This window comes from Varanus komodoensis, unplaced genomic scaffold (assembly GCF_004798865.1).
Source record: "Varanus komodoensis strain SLA01 unplaced genomic scaffold, ASM479886v1 scaffold10, whole genome shotgun sequence".
NCBI classification, from domain to species: domain Eukaryota; kingdom Metazoa; phylum Chordata; class Lepidosauria; order Squamata; family Varanidae; genus Varanus; species Varanus komodoensis.
The window spans coordinates 4,577,779-4,596,301 of NW_025335269.1; the positions used below are offsets into that span (position 1 = coordinate 4,577,779).

Genomic DNA, 18,523 nt, shown 5'->3' on the forward strand with positions numbered 1-18,523 from the left:
TCTTCTCTTCTCCCTACACAGGCGATCAACTTTATCGGAGCCTGACTAGATTCGACGTTGGCAAGAGCTTTTCTTCCTCAAGACAGACAACATGCTATTGCTCGGTGCATCTCTCAGATCCGACAAGCAAGAACCGTCCCCGCCCAGTCTATCCAGAGCCTGTTGGGACACATGTCCGCATCCATCGCTGTGGTTCCGCATGCCAAACTCAGGCTACGTCCTCTTCAACTGTTCTTCAACGGGATGTTCCAACCACAGACAGATCCACTTACCAAACGGATTCGACTCCCGACTTCCGTTCTTCAGTCCCTGTTATGGTGGATAGAACCAGCCAATTTGAATGTCGGTGTTCCATTTCGACCCCTACAGTAACCCTCGGTACCAACGCGTCTCTGCTGGGATGGGGAGCCATTTGCTCTGATCTACGTACCCAGGGGGTATGGAGTCACCGGGATTCCAGGAACCACATCAACTTCCTGGAACTTCTTGCTGTTTTCAAAGCCCTGCAATCATTCGAGGACCTTCTTCTACACCACGTTGTCCAGGTGACCTCAGACAACATGGCAACGGTCTTTTATTTGAACAAACAAGGGGGAACCCGGTTCCGAAAACTAGCCCGCCTATCCATGCAGATTTGGGACTGGTGCATACCGAGAGGTATCACTCTTCTCGCAGTTCATCTTGCGGTCATGGGCAATATAGACGCAGATCTCTTGAGCAGACATATGTCGCGGCCACACGAATGGGAACTAGACCGTCGGGTTCGCGACAAACTGTTTCACTGATGGGGCCAGCCAGACATCGACCTGTTTGCCACGCAACAAAACAGAGTATGCACGAATTATTGTTCCAGGGTGGGGCTAGGACAGGATTCGTTTGGGGACGCTTTCATGATCCCCTGGACAAATATGACTTTTTACGCTTTCCCACCGATTCCCCTCATCATGAGAGTGTTGGCAAAGATCATTCACGAAGGGGCCATGGGGCTGCTAATCACCCCCTGGTGGCCACGCCAGCCATGGTTCTCAACTCTCCTTCACATCTCTCGGGGGAATTTCTCCAACTCCCTCTTCTTCCTTTTCTCATTACCCAGAGGGAGGGCACTATCTGACACCCAGACTTGTTGTCGCTGAAACTGACTGCATGGAGGATACGATAACCGTATGTGATGCACCGGTGTCGACACCACCGGCGATCCCTGCTACCGCTACTCCACAGAGTTTACATCCAGACCTACGGTATATTCTCGGATCTGTGCTACGACCATCCACTAGAAAATCGTATGCAGCGAAATGGCATAAATTCTCTAGCTTTGCCGATCCACACTTGTTTCCGGCGTCCTTGGCTTCTGTTCAACAGATTCTTCAATTCCTCTTCGAATTGCATCAGTCTGGACTTAAACCTTCGTCCATAAAAGTTTATACGGCAGCGATTTCTCATTACCGTGGAACTATCCATGGTCTCTCCATTTTTTCTCAACCTTTGATTAAAAGATTTTTGAGAGGATTGAGTAACCTCCATCCAACAATAAGGCCCCTGATGCCCACTTGGAGTCTTTCAGTGGTTTTACAAGCACTGACTCGATTGCCTTTCGAACCCATGGCGACGATCGATCTACGCCTTGTCTCATGGAAGACTGCCTTCCTCGTTGCAGTGACTTCAGCCCGTAGATCTTCTGAACTCTGTTCCCTTAGGGTAGATCCCCCTTTTCTGAATTTTCATAAGGAAAAGGTAGTTCTATGCCTGGAGTCGTCTTTCCTTCCAAAAATCGCTACTTCGTTTCACATGCAACAGGAGATCATTTTACCAGCATTCCAACACCTTCGAATCCAATAGAGAGATCTCTGCATATGCTGGATGTTCGTCGTTGCTTAGCCTTTTATAGGTCCAGGACTGAGTCTGTTCAACGTTCCAACAGACTTTTTGTGAAATACTCAGAACATGACCGACGCTGTCCGGTCACTTCCCAACGACTTTCAAAATGGATAGTAAATACAATTGTCCTGTCTTATCAGTTAGCTAAGTTGGACTTGCCATCTACTCCAAGAGGTCATTCTACAAGAGCTGTTGCTGCTTCTTCAGCCTTTGTATCAGGGGTCCCGATAGAAGATGTATGCAGAGCGGCCACTTGGGCTACCCCGTGTACCTTCGCCAGACATTATCGACTCGATGTCCGTGCCAGACAGGATTGCTCTTTTGGCAGAGCTGTTCTTTCTTCTGTCCTTCGTTGATGACACCTCCCTCCTCCAGTTGGGGTAAGCTTGTTATTCTACCCATATGTGTGATGCACAGAGGCCACGACAAAGAAGAGCAGGTTGCTTACCTGTAACTGATGTTCTTCGAGTGGCCATCTGTGCAGTCACACATACGGGGTTCTGTGCCTGCGCAGTGCCTTTGGCCGGAAGATTAACAGCTAACGGTTTTTGGTAGGAACGCCGCTCCCCCTCCCCCCTAGCATTATATAAGGAGCGGAGTGCCTACCAACCTCCAACTGATGTTCTTCGAGTGGCCATCTGTGCAGTCACACAACCCACCCTCTGACCCCGCTTGGTGTCATGGGTGGTCCGACTGTCTTCTTTCGATACTATGATCTCTTTAGATATTTGTCGTACCACTAATAATTTGGTTCTCTTGTCATGCTGACAAAACTTTATTAAGGGAACAAATGTCGGTCTTTCAAAGAGTGGAAAATGGTGGACACTCCGCTCCTTATATAATGCTAGGGGGGAGGGGGAGCGGCGTTCCTACCAAAAACCGTTAGCTGTTAATCTTCCGGCCAAAGGCACTGCGCAGGCACAGAACCCCGTATGTGTGACTGCACAGATGGCCACTCGAAGAACATCAGTTACAGGTAAGCAACCTGCTCATCTGAAACCAACATAGCTTCTAGGGATATATGCAGATTATGTGAATGGATGTTGGTTGCTGGTATTTTTTAACTGTAATAAGCGCAAATGCCAGGCAGAGGAAAGAAATTATGATATGAGAGGAGAGGAGATGATGATGAAAGGGTGTTTCTCCTTTTAATGTTTATTTATTTTGTTTGTTTGAAATGGTCAGAAGACTTACTCAGTAAATTTGTTCCATATGTTCAGTCCTGACCAGATCAAATAATTCCAAACCAAAACTGTGATAAAGGCAATAGAAGTAAGCAATTATATATGACAAGTTGCTCTATTATGGCTTTGTGTAAGCATGATTTGGAGTTCAGCATTTTTTGAGATAACAATTAAAAATTTCTTATACTTTGGCATAGTCTACTTTCCATACACTTATTAGTGGATGATGGTTAGGGGAAAGCTGATTATTGCATACATTGTAGCAAAGCTAAACAGTAGATATTTGGCTTGATATAAGTAACTAGTGAATTCCAATTGATTCCCTTATAGGTAATGGACGGCATGTGCCACAAAAGCCTCCTAGAGGCAACACGCGTGGTTCACCCCAGTTAGTGATTCCCCCACCCCCACCATACCCTCCTCCAGACACAGATACTATGGACCCAACTGTATTGTACAGTGAAGCAGATGTTACAGACTCAACCAAGCTGGTACCTAAACGTATGTTTGAATAATTGTATATTTCTGTTTCTTGCTTCTCTGACAGCAAAGTGTGGGGGTGGGGGGGCTTTTCCAGACTTTCTTCTGTTCTCTTTCCAGTCATACATGTTTTTTTTCCTTTCCAACCTGTTAACTTTTTAAAGTACTCAATGCATTATATTAACTTAACTAATTAATATATTGAATCCAGCAGTGCCAAATCTTTATTGATAATAATCATTATCATGTGAAGATAATGGTTGCAAATATGATGTTTCCTCCATTTTTATGCTAAAATTGTGAGTTTCATTATGTAGTGTTTGTTACATTTAAGTTTGTTTTGCTCTCCATTTTTTAAAGTTTGTTTCGTTTTCCACTTTTTTTTATTACTTACAGCTTCCAGATAATTTGGCACTGCACAGGTAAAACCCCTTGGTTTTACTGATAACCTGGCCATTAGGAGGAGTATATCTAGTGCAACTTTGGAGCAGAGGATTCAAAGATTAGTGTCAAAAGTTTTTTTAAGTAGGACTTTGCCTGATTATAGAAATATCAAAATTTTTGTGTGCATGCAAACTAAAATTCATATTTTATAGGAAGCTTGTTAGAGGAATTCATGGCTTGAGCTCTTTTCTTATAGTACTTGCTAGGGAACAATCTCAAACTTTTAAAACACTTAGGTTCTGTTCAATTCTACCCTGGCCCTCATGATGGAGAGGGGAAAGTAGCATCTGATTCAAGTCACAGCTCCCCATTTTCCCAGCCCACATGGCCGATGCCATGAGGATAAGGGTCCAGTAAGATTCAATAACATCTGAAGACCTACAGATTCCTATCCCTGCTTTATACTTGAGATGGAATTCTGTAGAACCCCTACAATCCTATAGGTCTCCAACCTATTTGCATACCTGAGTTGTGAATCCTCATCATGCAGTGAAAGAGCAGATGAATGCAGCCTGTCCTGTCTCCAATGCAGATATAGAACATTTGGTAGGAAAGCTTCATTGTATAAGTTTGAGTTCACATGACCTTTCCTCGGTTTTTGAGATGAAAAAAATTGCATAGATTGGGCTCATACACCTATGGCCCTATATGCAGAGTCCTTGTGTCTTTTGGTCCCTTACGTGGGAGGCACACATCCAGATAGGTGTATAAAACAGAACTAGGTAATGGAAGAGAAATAAATAATATGTATAAAACATAGGATTAATTTAAGTTCAGGGTTAGGAGATTCAGGGAGTCCTCATGAAAGACAATTTTAGTGGATTCATTTGAATACAAATTTGAAAATTCTCACATCCCTCTTCCAGCTTTCTCAGGTGTTTTGCCACCCCAAAATAGTAACCCTGTTGGGGTGACTGGCAATTTTATGGACCCTGATGGGTGCATGACCTTTTCCCCTCTGAGGCTAGTTTTCTAATTTCGGAAATGTTTGCACAGTCGGTAATGCTCTATTTGCACTATTGTAGTTGTACTGCTGTATTTCTTAGATGTAAAAGATGGAACAGTTCCATACATGCACAGTCCATTTACAATAATGGCTCTGTCGCTGCAGTTTCAAGCTTTCATATGTTGTTACAAAGGCCAGTGAGGGAAGGAAGGATGTGGTGGTTAAACTTGCATTTAGGATACTTAGTTTCAGATTCCATTTTCGGAATTTTACAGAACATCATCTGGACAAGTTGCCATCTCACAGCTCCTCATTTAGGAATAACTAGAAAAACAGTGCAGCAAGATTGCTAATGGAGACTGGCTTATGAGAACATATTACACTAATCCTGCTTCCGTTGCACTGGCTGCCAGTTGACGTCCAGGCCCAAATCAGAGTGCTGGCATTAACATTTAAAGCTTGAGGCCAGCTTATCTGAAGGAATGCCTCATCCCATATGGAACCTGAAGTAATCTTTGGGGGTCCTTCTCCAGGAGCCCACTCCAAAAGATGTAAGGAGTTGACTACCAGGAGAAAGCCCTAATCAATTATGGCTCCCCAGCTATGGAATGAGCTCCCCAAAGAGGTGCACCTATTCTGTATTCTTTTTGGCATCATGTGAAATCCTTTTTTTCCCAGTATTTTAACAGTTCATTTTTTAACTTTAGTTTTAATATTGCATTTTATCCTGTACCACTGCTGTCTCTCTATGCTGATTCAGTCACAATTGCTGTGGTTTTATTCTCTCATTCTTGTTTGTGTTTTTAACTTTTGTTAACTACCAGAGAGCCTTGGCTAATGAAACACACACCAGGACCCCCATATCCACAGGAATAGGTTCCAACCCCCCCAATGGATGCCCAAAACCATAGATAATAGCAAACACTATATACTGTACATATACAATTGGTTTTTTTTTCACAATTTCATGGATAGAAGATACTTCAATATTGATAGCCTATTTAGTTTCATTTCCAAGCATATATATACACATACTGTGTATGGTATTAGTATTACTAGTACATGCATTTTCCTCCTTTAATTTACTAATATGCTTTTTTCTAACTTATTATTCTGTCTTTGATTGCACTTTTATTCTGTGGATATCTTAAAACAGTGTTCTGTTGCATGCATATTTTGCAAAAACTCTAATAAATGAGTACATTTACTGGAAATTAATATCCAGTAACTTCAGTGAGACTTATATCCAGGTAAACACATTTAGGATGGAACCTAACAGTGCAGTCCTATACATGTCTGTGATTAGCACTTATTCCAAAGTATTTATAGGATTGCAGCCTGTTTCACTGAATATTGCTTTGTCTGCAGTAGGAGATGCCCTTGTGAAACATTTTGAGACATGGTCTTATTTAGACGTGATGTGGTCATAAGGTGTCTACTCAAAGTTAGATCCAGAAGGAGTCTGAGCCTTGCATGTTCCGAGGAGTGGTTATATGAGAACAAAAAGAATGTTCCTGTAAAACATTATTTTACTGCATGGAGGACATTTTTCAAGGAACCCAGAGCTATTGTGAAATGCTCCCCAAACTGCTGCAGCACTTGCATGTGATTAATTTGGAAGAAGGCATTCTGCCAATATTTTTCAGGTGCAGATTTATTTCCCAGTTTAGATTGGGTCTGACCATTAAAAACAACAGTAGTAATTATTCTACTGCTTTTGCTCTGCTGTCCTAGGTGTGGATGTTAGCAGAGCTCCTCTTACATCCAGCCCACCATTGTTATTTTCCTCCACACTGGCCACTGCCGCTGCCACTCTGTGGCATTGTAAGAAGTGACACCCGCCATTGACCTCCACAGTGCCCCAGAATGGCACAGCATTTGGGAGATGGGAGCTGAGCTGCTGCTGCTGTTGTCTATGGTAGTCCTGAATTAGAGAAGGACCACCCCAAGTACTGGTATTGCTGCTCACCCCTCAGATGTTGGAGTTCATTTCACTACCCCCAGTGGCTGGAATGAATGAAATTTTAGGGCCCACATGTCACTTCCATCACTTATTCAAGCCAAATGTTTTGACCAAGAGCATTTGTCTCATCCTTGCTTTGAATTTCTTTAGTTTGACTGGAGATCTGCAGAACAATGTGTCTGCTGAGAATACTGATGTTGTGGTAGAAGATATAGATGTGATTCTTTTTACAAATATTGAGTTGTGTTGCCCATGCAAGCAGCAAGCACAAATAAATGTGTTGATATAAAGTACAACCCAGTACATGTCTACTTAGAATTACTTATTAGAGTATACAAATGTAGCCTAAAGTACAGTTGGTGCAGTGTTTAATGTATTTGCTTTTTTCCTCCAACAGTTTATTGTTGTGCATCATTCCCTTCACGTTCCAAGCCCGTCTGACACAGTTTTCTCCTTCCTCTGGTCTCCATACTTCTGAAACCTGTTGCCTCTACTACCCTAGCTCTCTTTATGTTGCCTTTTCCCTTCCATATGGGAAGAAGTTCATTTTCCTCTGAATTGGATCTTTCTGTCTCTTTCTTCTGAACTTGCACATGTTCATTTAGTATACAGAAAAGTTTTCAGCTAAAATTCATTCACATATGTGAGACTAATTCTCTGTAGGACTATAAAGAAATTGTTGTAACCTGTTCAGTATAATGTTGATTCAAAATGATGAATTATTTGTAAGCTTAATAGAACTAGAATTTAGTTTGATTAAGATGTTAAAGTTTTTCATACATGCAACTGTTTGCTGAAAACACAGTCTTTTCTGTGTATTTTTGTTTGTTTATTTGTTTCTCTTTTGGCTTATAAGGCAGTACTTTTCCAAACACATGAGATATTTTCTTTATTCATATTGTTCTGTGCCATTTGAATGAACCAGCATTTGGGTGTGCCTTAATCAAAGCTAAAATACAAGGTGCCTTCCATTGGTTTCCCCACAAATAATAAGCAATTTAAAGAGCAGTTCTCTACATGTCTACCCAGAAGTAAGCTCCACTGAATTTAATTGGACTTATCTACAAGTAAAAGTGTATAGGATTGATAGGTTAAAATGGGCCCCTTCAAATGTTTTAGGCTACCACATCCCAGAATCCTTGGCTTTTGGCCATGCTGCTTGAGGATTATGGGAGCTCCCATCCAAAATATTTGCAGGAGACCATGTTGCCTACCTCTCCTTTAGGATTTTGATCCCACATATGAGCTTTCCTATGCCTGGGCCCTTCAGCTGCTTTGGACTTCAGCTCCCAGCATTCCTGATCATTGTTCCTGCTGGCTGAGGATGATGTGAGATGATGGCCAAGATATCTAGAGGACACCAGGTTGAGGAGGACTGCTATACATAATCAGTGAGGAATAGGACCCCTTGAATTTAGTACCACTTATTTCTGAGTAGGCACATATGGGATTATATTGTGAGGCTTTAATTCTATACACACTTAGCTGGAGCCCAGTGAAAATGGTGCGACTTACATCCAAGCAGATTATGTATAGGATTGTATTGCTAAGATTCTGTCAGTCATAATAGTAAACCTGTACAGAAGCACACCACTGCATTCATTCAGTCTTTTTTCCTACTTTTAGTAGGAAAATAGTATGCTATTGCCACCTTTAACTGTCTTATGGTTCCTTACATATGCATTCAACTGTTTTAATATTTCTGTATCAAGTGATTCTAAATACTGTTTGCTTCACAAGTCTAATTCAAGACATTTCATTTTTATATTGTTTGCAAGGGTAATATACATAACATTCTTACAGTTTTTTTAAAGCAGGTCCTATTTAGCAGAATTTCAGATCTTTTGGCAATGGTAACTATTTTTCATGTGAAAAGCTTATAGGCAAGGCTTTTTTTTTTAACCATGCTGAATCATGAAACATGCAAACTGAAATGTTATTTGCATTTTCAAAAGGTTGTTGGTGTTAGGTTTTTTTTTTCAGGTATATAATGCACTTTGCTAGTTTAAATAGTTTGTCCTTTTTGCAGCTTCATAGAATCTTAGATCATTTCTGAAATTGTCACGTGTTCACACAAGTAGAGTGAGGAATACTTAAGTTTTAGCAGTTTTATAGGATGCATATTTTGCTTGCATGCTTTGTAATATTTTCCATAAACATTCGAAATGAAATACTGGCTCACCTTTATTTAGTTTGTTTTCAATGGGAAAAGCACCTTGACATCAAAGTGGCTTTACATATATTCCCAACATCCTTTCTAATATTTTAATGTAAATTTAGCTATTAAAGTTCATTGTTAAGCATCACTGCTGAACAGAAATGTGTTTCTGAGACAAGAATTCAAACTAAAAATGGTACTAGAATTCTGTGCATTGGGACAAGGCTGTAAGTGGAACAGTTCTCACGTTATCTGCCTGTTTGAATGAAGTTCTGTATTCTAGCCTCCCACTCTGTTTTATTGTGCCTATTCATGTCTATTCAGAGATAAGTCCCATTGTGTTCAGTGCACTTACTTCTAGGGCTTACTCTATGCGCATAAAGTTGCTTCCATAGATGGAAGAAACAAGTAGATGTCCCCTTAGAACCTTGATTCCAAAGAAGAACCATAGTTCAGTGTCGACCTCTGGAAGGCTTCAGCTACAAACTCTGGCAACTCCAGTTACATGGATCTCTGACAAGCAAGGTTCAGAGGGATCTTGGCCCCAAAGCTGAAAAGCTCCAGGTGATCAGAGTAGCAGGTACAGGGAATGAATAGATCAGGAAAGGAGAACCTCCAGCCTGAAAGCCAAATTCAGTCATTCTCCCCCCTCTGGCTAACGAGGCCTCTGCTGATGCCCTTCCCCCTCCCCAAAACTCCTACTCCTTCCAAGTAGCCAGTCCCATTTGGAAATATCATAAGGTGTCTGAAGTGCCTCCAGTGTAGACTTAGCTTGAAGGCATTTCTTGCAACTTAAGTTGATGGCTCAGTTGGTTTTGCTCACTGGGAAGCTATTATTCTGCACCAGAATAGTTTTGAGGTAGTGGTTCCCTGGGGCTCTGCTTGGCCTTTGCCATTAGGCAAGGGGGAAGCCCAAGCAAAGCCAGCTCCTGTCTGAGCTACCATTTCAAGGTGCCTCTGTGCAAATATTTAACTGAGAAGAACATACTGCTTTTTTGTCTTCCTCTATGTTCATTAAAGATTCAAAATTTAATCATAAGTAAAACTGGTACTCAGAAAAGCACCAAACAACTTGTGGTTTTAGACCAGTGGAGCTATTACGAAGGATGTTAAACTTCTTTTTGTTTTATGGAGCATGAACTTTCTCTGTCTTAGCCCAATAGCTTATAATAAATGTATTTTTTGGAGAGCATGATCATGTCAAGAATAATTTTAACCAGTAGATGGGGCACAAGTAATCCAATATCTACAACCAATTCTTGTAAAGACTAATAGAAAGAACAGCTTATAATTTATTTCCCCTTGGCTGATACGTACATTTGAAATATTGATCAGCATTTTTGTTCTAAATAATGGATCTCCTTCTTACATGCAACCATTAGCACTAATAATGTTTAGAGGCCCTGCAAGACAGCTGCTGAGACTTAATACCTTATGCCTGAATTTAAAAAAGGAATATAAGTGAAATGTCTCTCTTTCTCTTAAAATTATAATAACTAGAATGGCTTTAAACCTGGCATCAAAGAGAAGTTAATTTAGTATGGATTCTTGAAGGTTGCTAAAAACCAATTTAAAATTTAAATTTAATTAAAAATATGATATTGCTCACTTAAAACACCAAAAACTATACCAATATACAACACAGTTAAAAAAGTAGAGTTGAATTTAAAACAGTAACAAAAACTTGTATAATTCAGATTGTACAAGATAGCAACTAGGGATGATGGAGAAATTGGTTAACATTTTAATATGAACTTCCCACATTCACCTCAGCTTGAACTAGAAATCAGTTAGATGGCACTATTTCCACTATTCAAAGTTTTGCCGTGCAATTAAACAAAATGTGCACACAAAAATGTGCACAATTCAGAAAAGTGAGTACAAAAAATCCTTTTTAAAGAGGAAATTGCTTGTAGCACCCACATATATTTGGAACATGCATGCAGAAGTTTTTGAAAAATGAGTATGAAAATTCTTTTTGTGATTTGGGTTACACAAAACTGTCAATTTTATTATCTTAGTTTCTCATTTCTCCATTCTAAAGTTCACATCATCCTGAACATTCAGAACTTCTTTAAATTCACAGGAAAACTTGGCATTTATTTTTCCAGTTTCACACATTCATGTATATACTTTTGTCTAATCATATTTGTTCAAGTAATATCCTAATAAAATTCATTTTTTAGATGTCATTCCTTCTCAAAACAACTCCAACAGGTTTCACTTCTGGGGTGACTTTCTAACCCCAGGAGAAAGTGCCTGAGAGTATAAAAATGCAAAAGCTTTATTCTGGTTTGGAATTTACCCTCAAGGGGTTGCAATCTGCATATAAATCACTTCAGCTATCTGCAAGCACAGGTAATTTATATTTTAATTTTCTTAGGTTATGCAAACCAAGAAAATGTGCATAACGTAGCAAAACATATTGAATTTCCTCTACATAACAATGGATTGACCTACTGTAAAAGTATCATGGTATGGCTTTTCCTCAATGGATTTTATTTCTGGAGATGTTAGCTTTGAGTCTTAGCTTTAAATAAGACCAAGACTATCTGAATTGGAACTAGCTTTGAGTTTTCAGAGCCTTTACTTGGGATCACCAAGTCACCCCACCTACCTATTCCTTGGATCTTTCAGCGTGACTTTGCCACCTCAGGCATTTTCATTAATTAAAGTGTTTTTAAAACTGATAAAAAATAGGGGACATTTTAGAACAGACATTTTGTGACAACATTGTAAATGAATTAGTGGGAGATGCAATTTACACATGAGAATTTACTTATGTGTAACTTAAAGTACAGATTGTGTGCCTGGGGTACTAAAGTCAGCACAAAATAAAGATGAGGGATATTTCACAAATGGACACATGTTTGTGTGCCCTTTTCTAAACAGTTTTGCATGCATGTTTTGTTTGCAATACCCTGTTGGGGAAATGCAGATTTTGAAGGAAAACTAAGTTTTGGTATCTGTATTGGTTTGAAAATGCAAAATGAGTTAAACTCACATTAAAAAGCAAATCTAGTAAATTTCTCCTCTCTTCATATCTGTGACGATATCCTGCAAGTAATTGATGCTATGAAAATGGTAGTTTTGTGTCCCCAGTATGAAAAGGGCAGTTTCCTTTCTTTGCTCCTGTGGACATTTCATAGGAATGAATATTGGGACACAAATGTGACAGACAAAAAATTTGAATTCAGAGGACTTACTATAGCGTTATAGGATTGACTATGCAGCTGATCCACAGTAAACATACATACCCCAATAAAGGTACTGCTGTTTACTACTTGTTTTCTGGCTACATGGAATTTTTTGGTTTTGCCATGTGGAAAAGGCAAAAACAGAATTTGTTTTTGCTGCATTCTTTTTGAACTATAAGGCGTCTTACTGTGAAAACTGTTTTCAAATTACTTCCAACTTCAGTTGCCCTTGTTGCACTAGTTCATCTGTTACTTGCTCCATACACAAGGGAGTAGTGGAGAGAGCATCTACCAAGGCTCTTCCAAATGAGTTCTCACCCAAAAGCAGAGTCATATCATCTTAGAAACTGAACACTTTCCAAATTAAAAGGATTAGCATATTTGTGTGATCAGTCAGCTCTGTGTGATAGGTTGCACACATGTGATTTGTTTCACATGCTTGCCCTATTTATCACACACACACACACACACACACACACACATCATTTTACGTATACTCTAAATTCTTTTCACATTGCCAAAATACTGTGCCATTTGTTTTTATAGGTATTAGACTGCATGTAAAAGTGGTTTTTTTCCCCAAAAAATGTTTGACTTATTGCTTTACTAAATAAATGAATATTTATAATTTATTTTAGTAAAGCAGTAAAATTGATGAGCTGAGAGTCAAGACAAAGTTATGTGCATCTAAGTCCAATTGAAGTCAAGCTCCTATGAGTATGTGTTGGATTTCAGCCATGGTGTATTTAGAAGACAGAATATGAATTTAGTTCATTTTGCTAACATGTCAGCCATGTTGTTATAATTGACTCACAGCTACTATTTTCATGTGCAGAAAGTTTCCTTTCCAAGAGCAAAGGGATGGGCCAAGACTAGTGCCGTAGAGGAAAACCTGTCCACACTACAAATGTAATTTTGGTTCAATATAAGTTAACTGGTTTGATTCCCCACCCCAGTGAATGCTGCGAGTTTTAGTTTGGTCAGTATACTGAGACTTCCCTAGCTGCTCTCACAGAACTAGACTTCTAAGGTTTCCCAGGGAAGAGGGCTTATATATGAAACCAGTCTATATGGTAGACCTGTAACTTTGGAGGAATGTCCTAACATGTAACTGTATAATGTGTGACGATGTTAGAAAATAGCATAATTCTAAGGAAGTATGTACAGTGGTACCTTGGCTAATGAACTTAATCTGTTCAAGGACTCTGGTCGTGACCCAAATTGGTCGTGAGCCAAGTCAAATTTTCCCATAAAGTTGAGTGTAAATAAGGTTAATCTGTTCTGTAACTATTTTTTTAATCACAAAAATTTGAAGCGGGCATGTTCGGGGGGAGGCAGGCGTGATCATGGGCGTGCTGGGGGGGAGATGGGCGTGATCGATTTGATTGTGAACTGAGTCGATCGTGAGCCGAGGTACCACTGTATACACAATAATGCACACAAACAAAACCAAAATCTTGGGAGAGGAAGGTGCCCCTGCCAAAGAGGTTTGGATGGTTGACTGGAGGACTTCTCAGTTGCAGTACTCTGTTTGTAGAAAGCCCACCTGAAAGACACTTGCCTGGTGTCTACCTTGTCCTCTTTTGACACCAGGTGCAGACTTATATTTTCTCCCAGACATTTTAGAGTGTTTTGGTTTAGAGTTTAATTTTATGGCTCTTTTATAGACACTCCTGTGCTGTTTATTATTTTCAGTTGTATTTGTTATTCTTTTAGCTGTAAGTAGTATGTCCAAAGAAAACTTCTGGAAGAATTAAAAATTAAATAAATAAATAGTATCAATGAATGGTCAGAGAGCCACTGATTCCAGTAAAGCAGTTTGTTTATTCAGTGATGAGAGAGTCCTTTATACATGTTGGTGTTGGTGGATGCATTCTAGCGGAAGAGCAGCTGACCCCTTGAGAAACTCTTTTCCCTTGCTTTACTTCTTTCAGCCTCTTACAGCTCTCTGATCTGGACTGAACCAAATATTATGGAGCAAATTGTGTTCAACAGTCCTATTCAAGACAATGCTACACATGTACCAGCAAACCATAAAGTAGTGTAAACATTTAAAAATACATTGAGAAGACTACAGTGTAGGTGCCTGGTGAGCCTCTGTAGGAAGGAAATTCCACCCAGTGTCCTACAGCAGTAAAGAATCTCTTCATAGTACCCACCCATTTGACCTCATTTGGCAAGGGCACCTTTCAGCCCCACCTGTTTGTCTTCTGGCTAATTGGTGTTGTGTGACTGGCCATGTCCATTAAAGCAACCATTTTCTAAGAATTCCCAGAATCCAGTTATGATTACCAACCTAAAAAAAAATGGGGGGAGCTGCTCAAGGGGATCTCAGCCCCTGTATTTGGTGGTAGAGGTTGGTGTTCATAGGCAGTTACCACGTTTGCAAGACTATTTCCTTGATTTCTGGTGGAGATGGATCCTTCTTAAGTTTACTGCATCTCTCAACTCCTTTAATGCAGGCACTTTTTCAGTGCAAGATCATAGGAAGCATTTTACTCAGTCAGAATATTGGTCCATATGTTTCAATAACAATTGCCCTGATGGATTATCCAAGACCCTTCAAAATGTTCAAAATATTGAACATGGGATAGACATGCAAAACATAATCCCTCATTTACGATGCAAGTGTGTTTTTTTCCTGAGACTGTAAACCATGGCCTCTCACACCCGAATCGAGGATCATGCCCCTAATCTAGCAAGTCTTGTTTCTCCACATGATCTTGATGAGGCTTAAAATCGCAACGTAACTATTGCATTCCAGTGTTCTTTCATCAGGATAGCACACAGGTTGATCACCATGCTTTAATTAACATTTTCATACAGTAGCTAAACACCCCAGATTTGAAGTACAGCATAACAATATCTGTATGTCTGTAATCCAGGTTGTTTCTTATTCCAGTTCTTGTTGTTTATTGTGTCTCCCAAGCTCTCCTGGACCTTGAACACTGTAGAGTAGCACCTTTCCAGCTATGGGCATAACAAATTAGAACAGAAAGTGGAGCAGTTCTGTTATTGTTGTAGCCAAACAGTGTCCCTTGCAAATTGGACAAAGTATCAAACACATTTTGTCTCTCATTTCAGATGTCTTCATTCTGGGAAAGAGTTAAAAACTATTTAAAGCACAAAATCAGTCCTTTAGGGCTCAGAGTGTTTTGTTCAGGAAGTTACTAATAAAGAACTTAAATTTGTTTCTTGGAGTTACGTGGTGGTGTGGAAATATGATATACTTTACACTTAATGTCACTTACCAATCAGCTGCATTTTCTCTTGCCATGACAGGGGATATCTGTACAAGAAATAGTTCACTTTTGGACTCCTCTGTTTGCTTGGGATGACTGCAGATACTATTCTTTATAAGTATAGGCTGAGATATGAAACATAATTAGTGAAAAAGTTCTCAATTGGGAGGATTATGACAAAATGCACAGCAGATAAGATTGTCATGTTATTTTTAGTCCATTTCCATGTATTAAATATATTATTGGGGAATGTTTCTCCCATATTAAGCAGCAGTAGATCCTCTCCTGGTTCTGGTTAGGGTTAGGGTGTTTTTCCCAGGGTTCACTGGGTTAACTGTTTTTTCAAGGAGTTCTCTACATAAGCCATTTATCATGTGCTCATGATCCCTGCTCATTGACATTTTTGAGACCTTTTTTGTAATGTTGTCCTTCAGGGCCTCTCCCATGTTTTCCAGCCATTTTCATGACTTTTTAAAGAGGAAGGATAATCAGCCATTTGGTTTCAAACTGGAACAAAAGTCTCATATTCTTTCACTTCTGCTGTCCTGCCCATAGGTCCTTTAAATTATCCTTTAACCAGAGTTATGTGAGCATACCTACTGGTCCCCATCAAAAGCCTGGCTGCTCTGTTCTGGACCAACTGAAGTATGCAGACTATTTTCAAGGGCAGTCCCATGTAGAGTGTATTGCAGTAATTCAGTTGGGAGGTTACCAGCTCATGGGTCACTGTTGCTAGGCTCTGCTCATCCAAGTAAGTATGTAGTTGATGGACTAGTTGTAGCTGCTGAAAAGTGCTCCTCACCACAGAAGTCACCTGGAACTCCAAAGATAACTCTGGGTCTAGGAGCACTCCCAAACTATGCACACTTTCCCTTAGCGGGAGTGCAACCCCATTCGGAACAGGGCGAAAATCACTTACTTGGAAAGCTGAGCCTCCCACCAACAGGACCTCCATCTTATCTGAATTAAGTTTCAGTTTATTGGCCCTCATCCAGCTCATCACTCTGGCCAGACACTGGTTAAGGACAGCCACTACCTCACCTTGATTAGATGTAAAGGAAAGGTAGAGCTGGGTGTCATCAGCCCAAACCTCCAAATGACCTCCCCCAGCAATTTCATGTAGATGTTAAACAGCATGGGGTATAAAATGGAGAGCCAGTGTGGTGTAGTGGTTAAGAGCATGGGACTGGGACTCAGACGATCTGGGTTCTAGTCCCCGCTCAGCCATGGAGCCACCTGGGTGACTTTGGGCCAGTCACAGACTCTCAGCCCAGCCTACCTCACAGGTTGTTGTTGTGGGGATAAGATGGAGGAGGAGATGTAAGCTGCCTTGAGCCCTTTGTAGGAAAAAGGCAGGATATAAATTGAAAAATAAATAAAATAAATAAACTCCATGGCATAACTGCTATGGTGCAGAGACAAAAATCTCACATGTCTTGAGTTGTTGTCCTGCTCCCTTTCTGGCTAGCTAATGTAACAGGTTACATAGATAATAGCATTAGCAAACCATCCTTTGTTCTGTGTGATTTTAGCAGAAATGGGGAGAGCCATTTAATTTTTATATACAGAAATGAGCATCAGCATATATTGCATTGTGCATTTTTCATAAACCAAATGTCTGCTTTGTATTACTGCGGGCTTTACTTCTCTGATACTGTGTTACATCTTTCCTTTGTCCTTCATGCATTCTATTTTTACTCACAGCTGGAAAATACTGTATGTGATTTTTGGTGTCGGGTAGTGGTTCTGATCAAGTTTCCTAGTTGTCTTGTGAATTATTACATAAAATTTTTCTTTCTGTTCCTATTGACACTGTTATCATTTTATTTCCTTGATACAGTGCACCTGTAACAAAATAATTCATTTATTTTAAAGAGTGTGTACATATGTTCAATTTTAATTTGAAAAACCAAAAACTACTTGTAAAAATTGGATGTCTTACTGCTTTCCAAACTCTAGGCAATGCCAGAAACTTCTGCAGTGCAAAGGTTATTGATATCAGAATTGGCTGAGCTTTAATTGTAACTTGTAAACTTATTTTATTTCTTGTACAGTCAGGAATCTATTTCTGTGCTTAATGGTCAGTGTATAGCATTAATCAAGAAGAGTTATTCTTTGATTTTATTTAAAATTCCATTGACAAAGAAACAAAGTACTTTATTTAAAGTGTGATCTCTGATATGTAACAAATATATGGCCTTAATTCATGAATAGGTTTTTAAAATTATGGTATTAGTCATATTTTTTAAATGGGTGCTACATTTTTTTCTGGATCTTGTATATCTAAAATACACTGTTAAAGGAAAGAGGATTACAGTACAATCACACGGATTTCTTCTGAAAATTAAGTTCAGTAGGGCTTATTACCAGGAAGGTGGGTTTATGGGTGCTACCTAAGAATTTCATCTAGACTAATTTAAGCATTTTAAGTCATACTGATTTCAATTAGAGTTGCATTCATTTAGTTAATTGTTTTTCCCACTGAAGTCAATGGGATTTTAAACCACTCAAATGGCTTAGATCAGTAGATGTATTGCCAGTTATACCCCTGGAAACATGCCGCATGTACTTCATCAACCTTGTGAGAGTGTGTGCGTTGGTATGCTAATAAAATGACTCATGCAGTTAAGGTTAATTACTTATAGGAACATTCACAGGAAAGATACTCTGTGTGAAAGATACTAGTTTTATTTCCATTCCTAGAACATCCATTACATCCAGTGATTATTGTGCAGTAAAAACACCTGAACTTATTGAATATCATATTGAACTTGTTGAATATCATATCACAAGAGGTCGTTGAGGCCCCATCGGTGAGGGGTTCAAAGATAAGCTGGACATGCACATGATGGGCATGTCGTGAGCGGAGCCAGCTGGAGCTGGGGGTCAGACTAGATGGCCCAGGTGACCCCTTCTGACTCGCTCTATTTCTATGTTTCTATTCATTAAGAAGATGAAAAAATCCCCACCAAAAATCAGTCTGTGACTCCAGTCCTACCAGAGGACATCCCAAGGGTCTGCAGAGAGAGGAGAT

At 39.8% G+C, this 18,523-nt stretch overlaps 1 protein-coding gene across 1 annotated transcript in view; it reads left to right on the plus strand.

Moving 5' to 3' along the window:
• Positions 1-18,523, plus strand: part of COBL (cordon-bleu WH2 repeat protein) — a 163,777-nt gene that overhangs the window by 110,660 nt on the left and 34,594 nt on the right. The window contains exon 9 of the mRNA XM_044419117.1: positions 3,374-3,560. Coding sequence (XP_044275052.1) covers positions 3,374-3,560 — 187 coding nt within the window. The remainder of the gene's footprint in view (positions 1-3,373; positions 3,561-18,523) is intronic.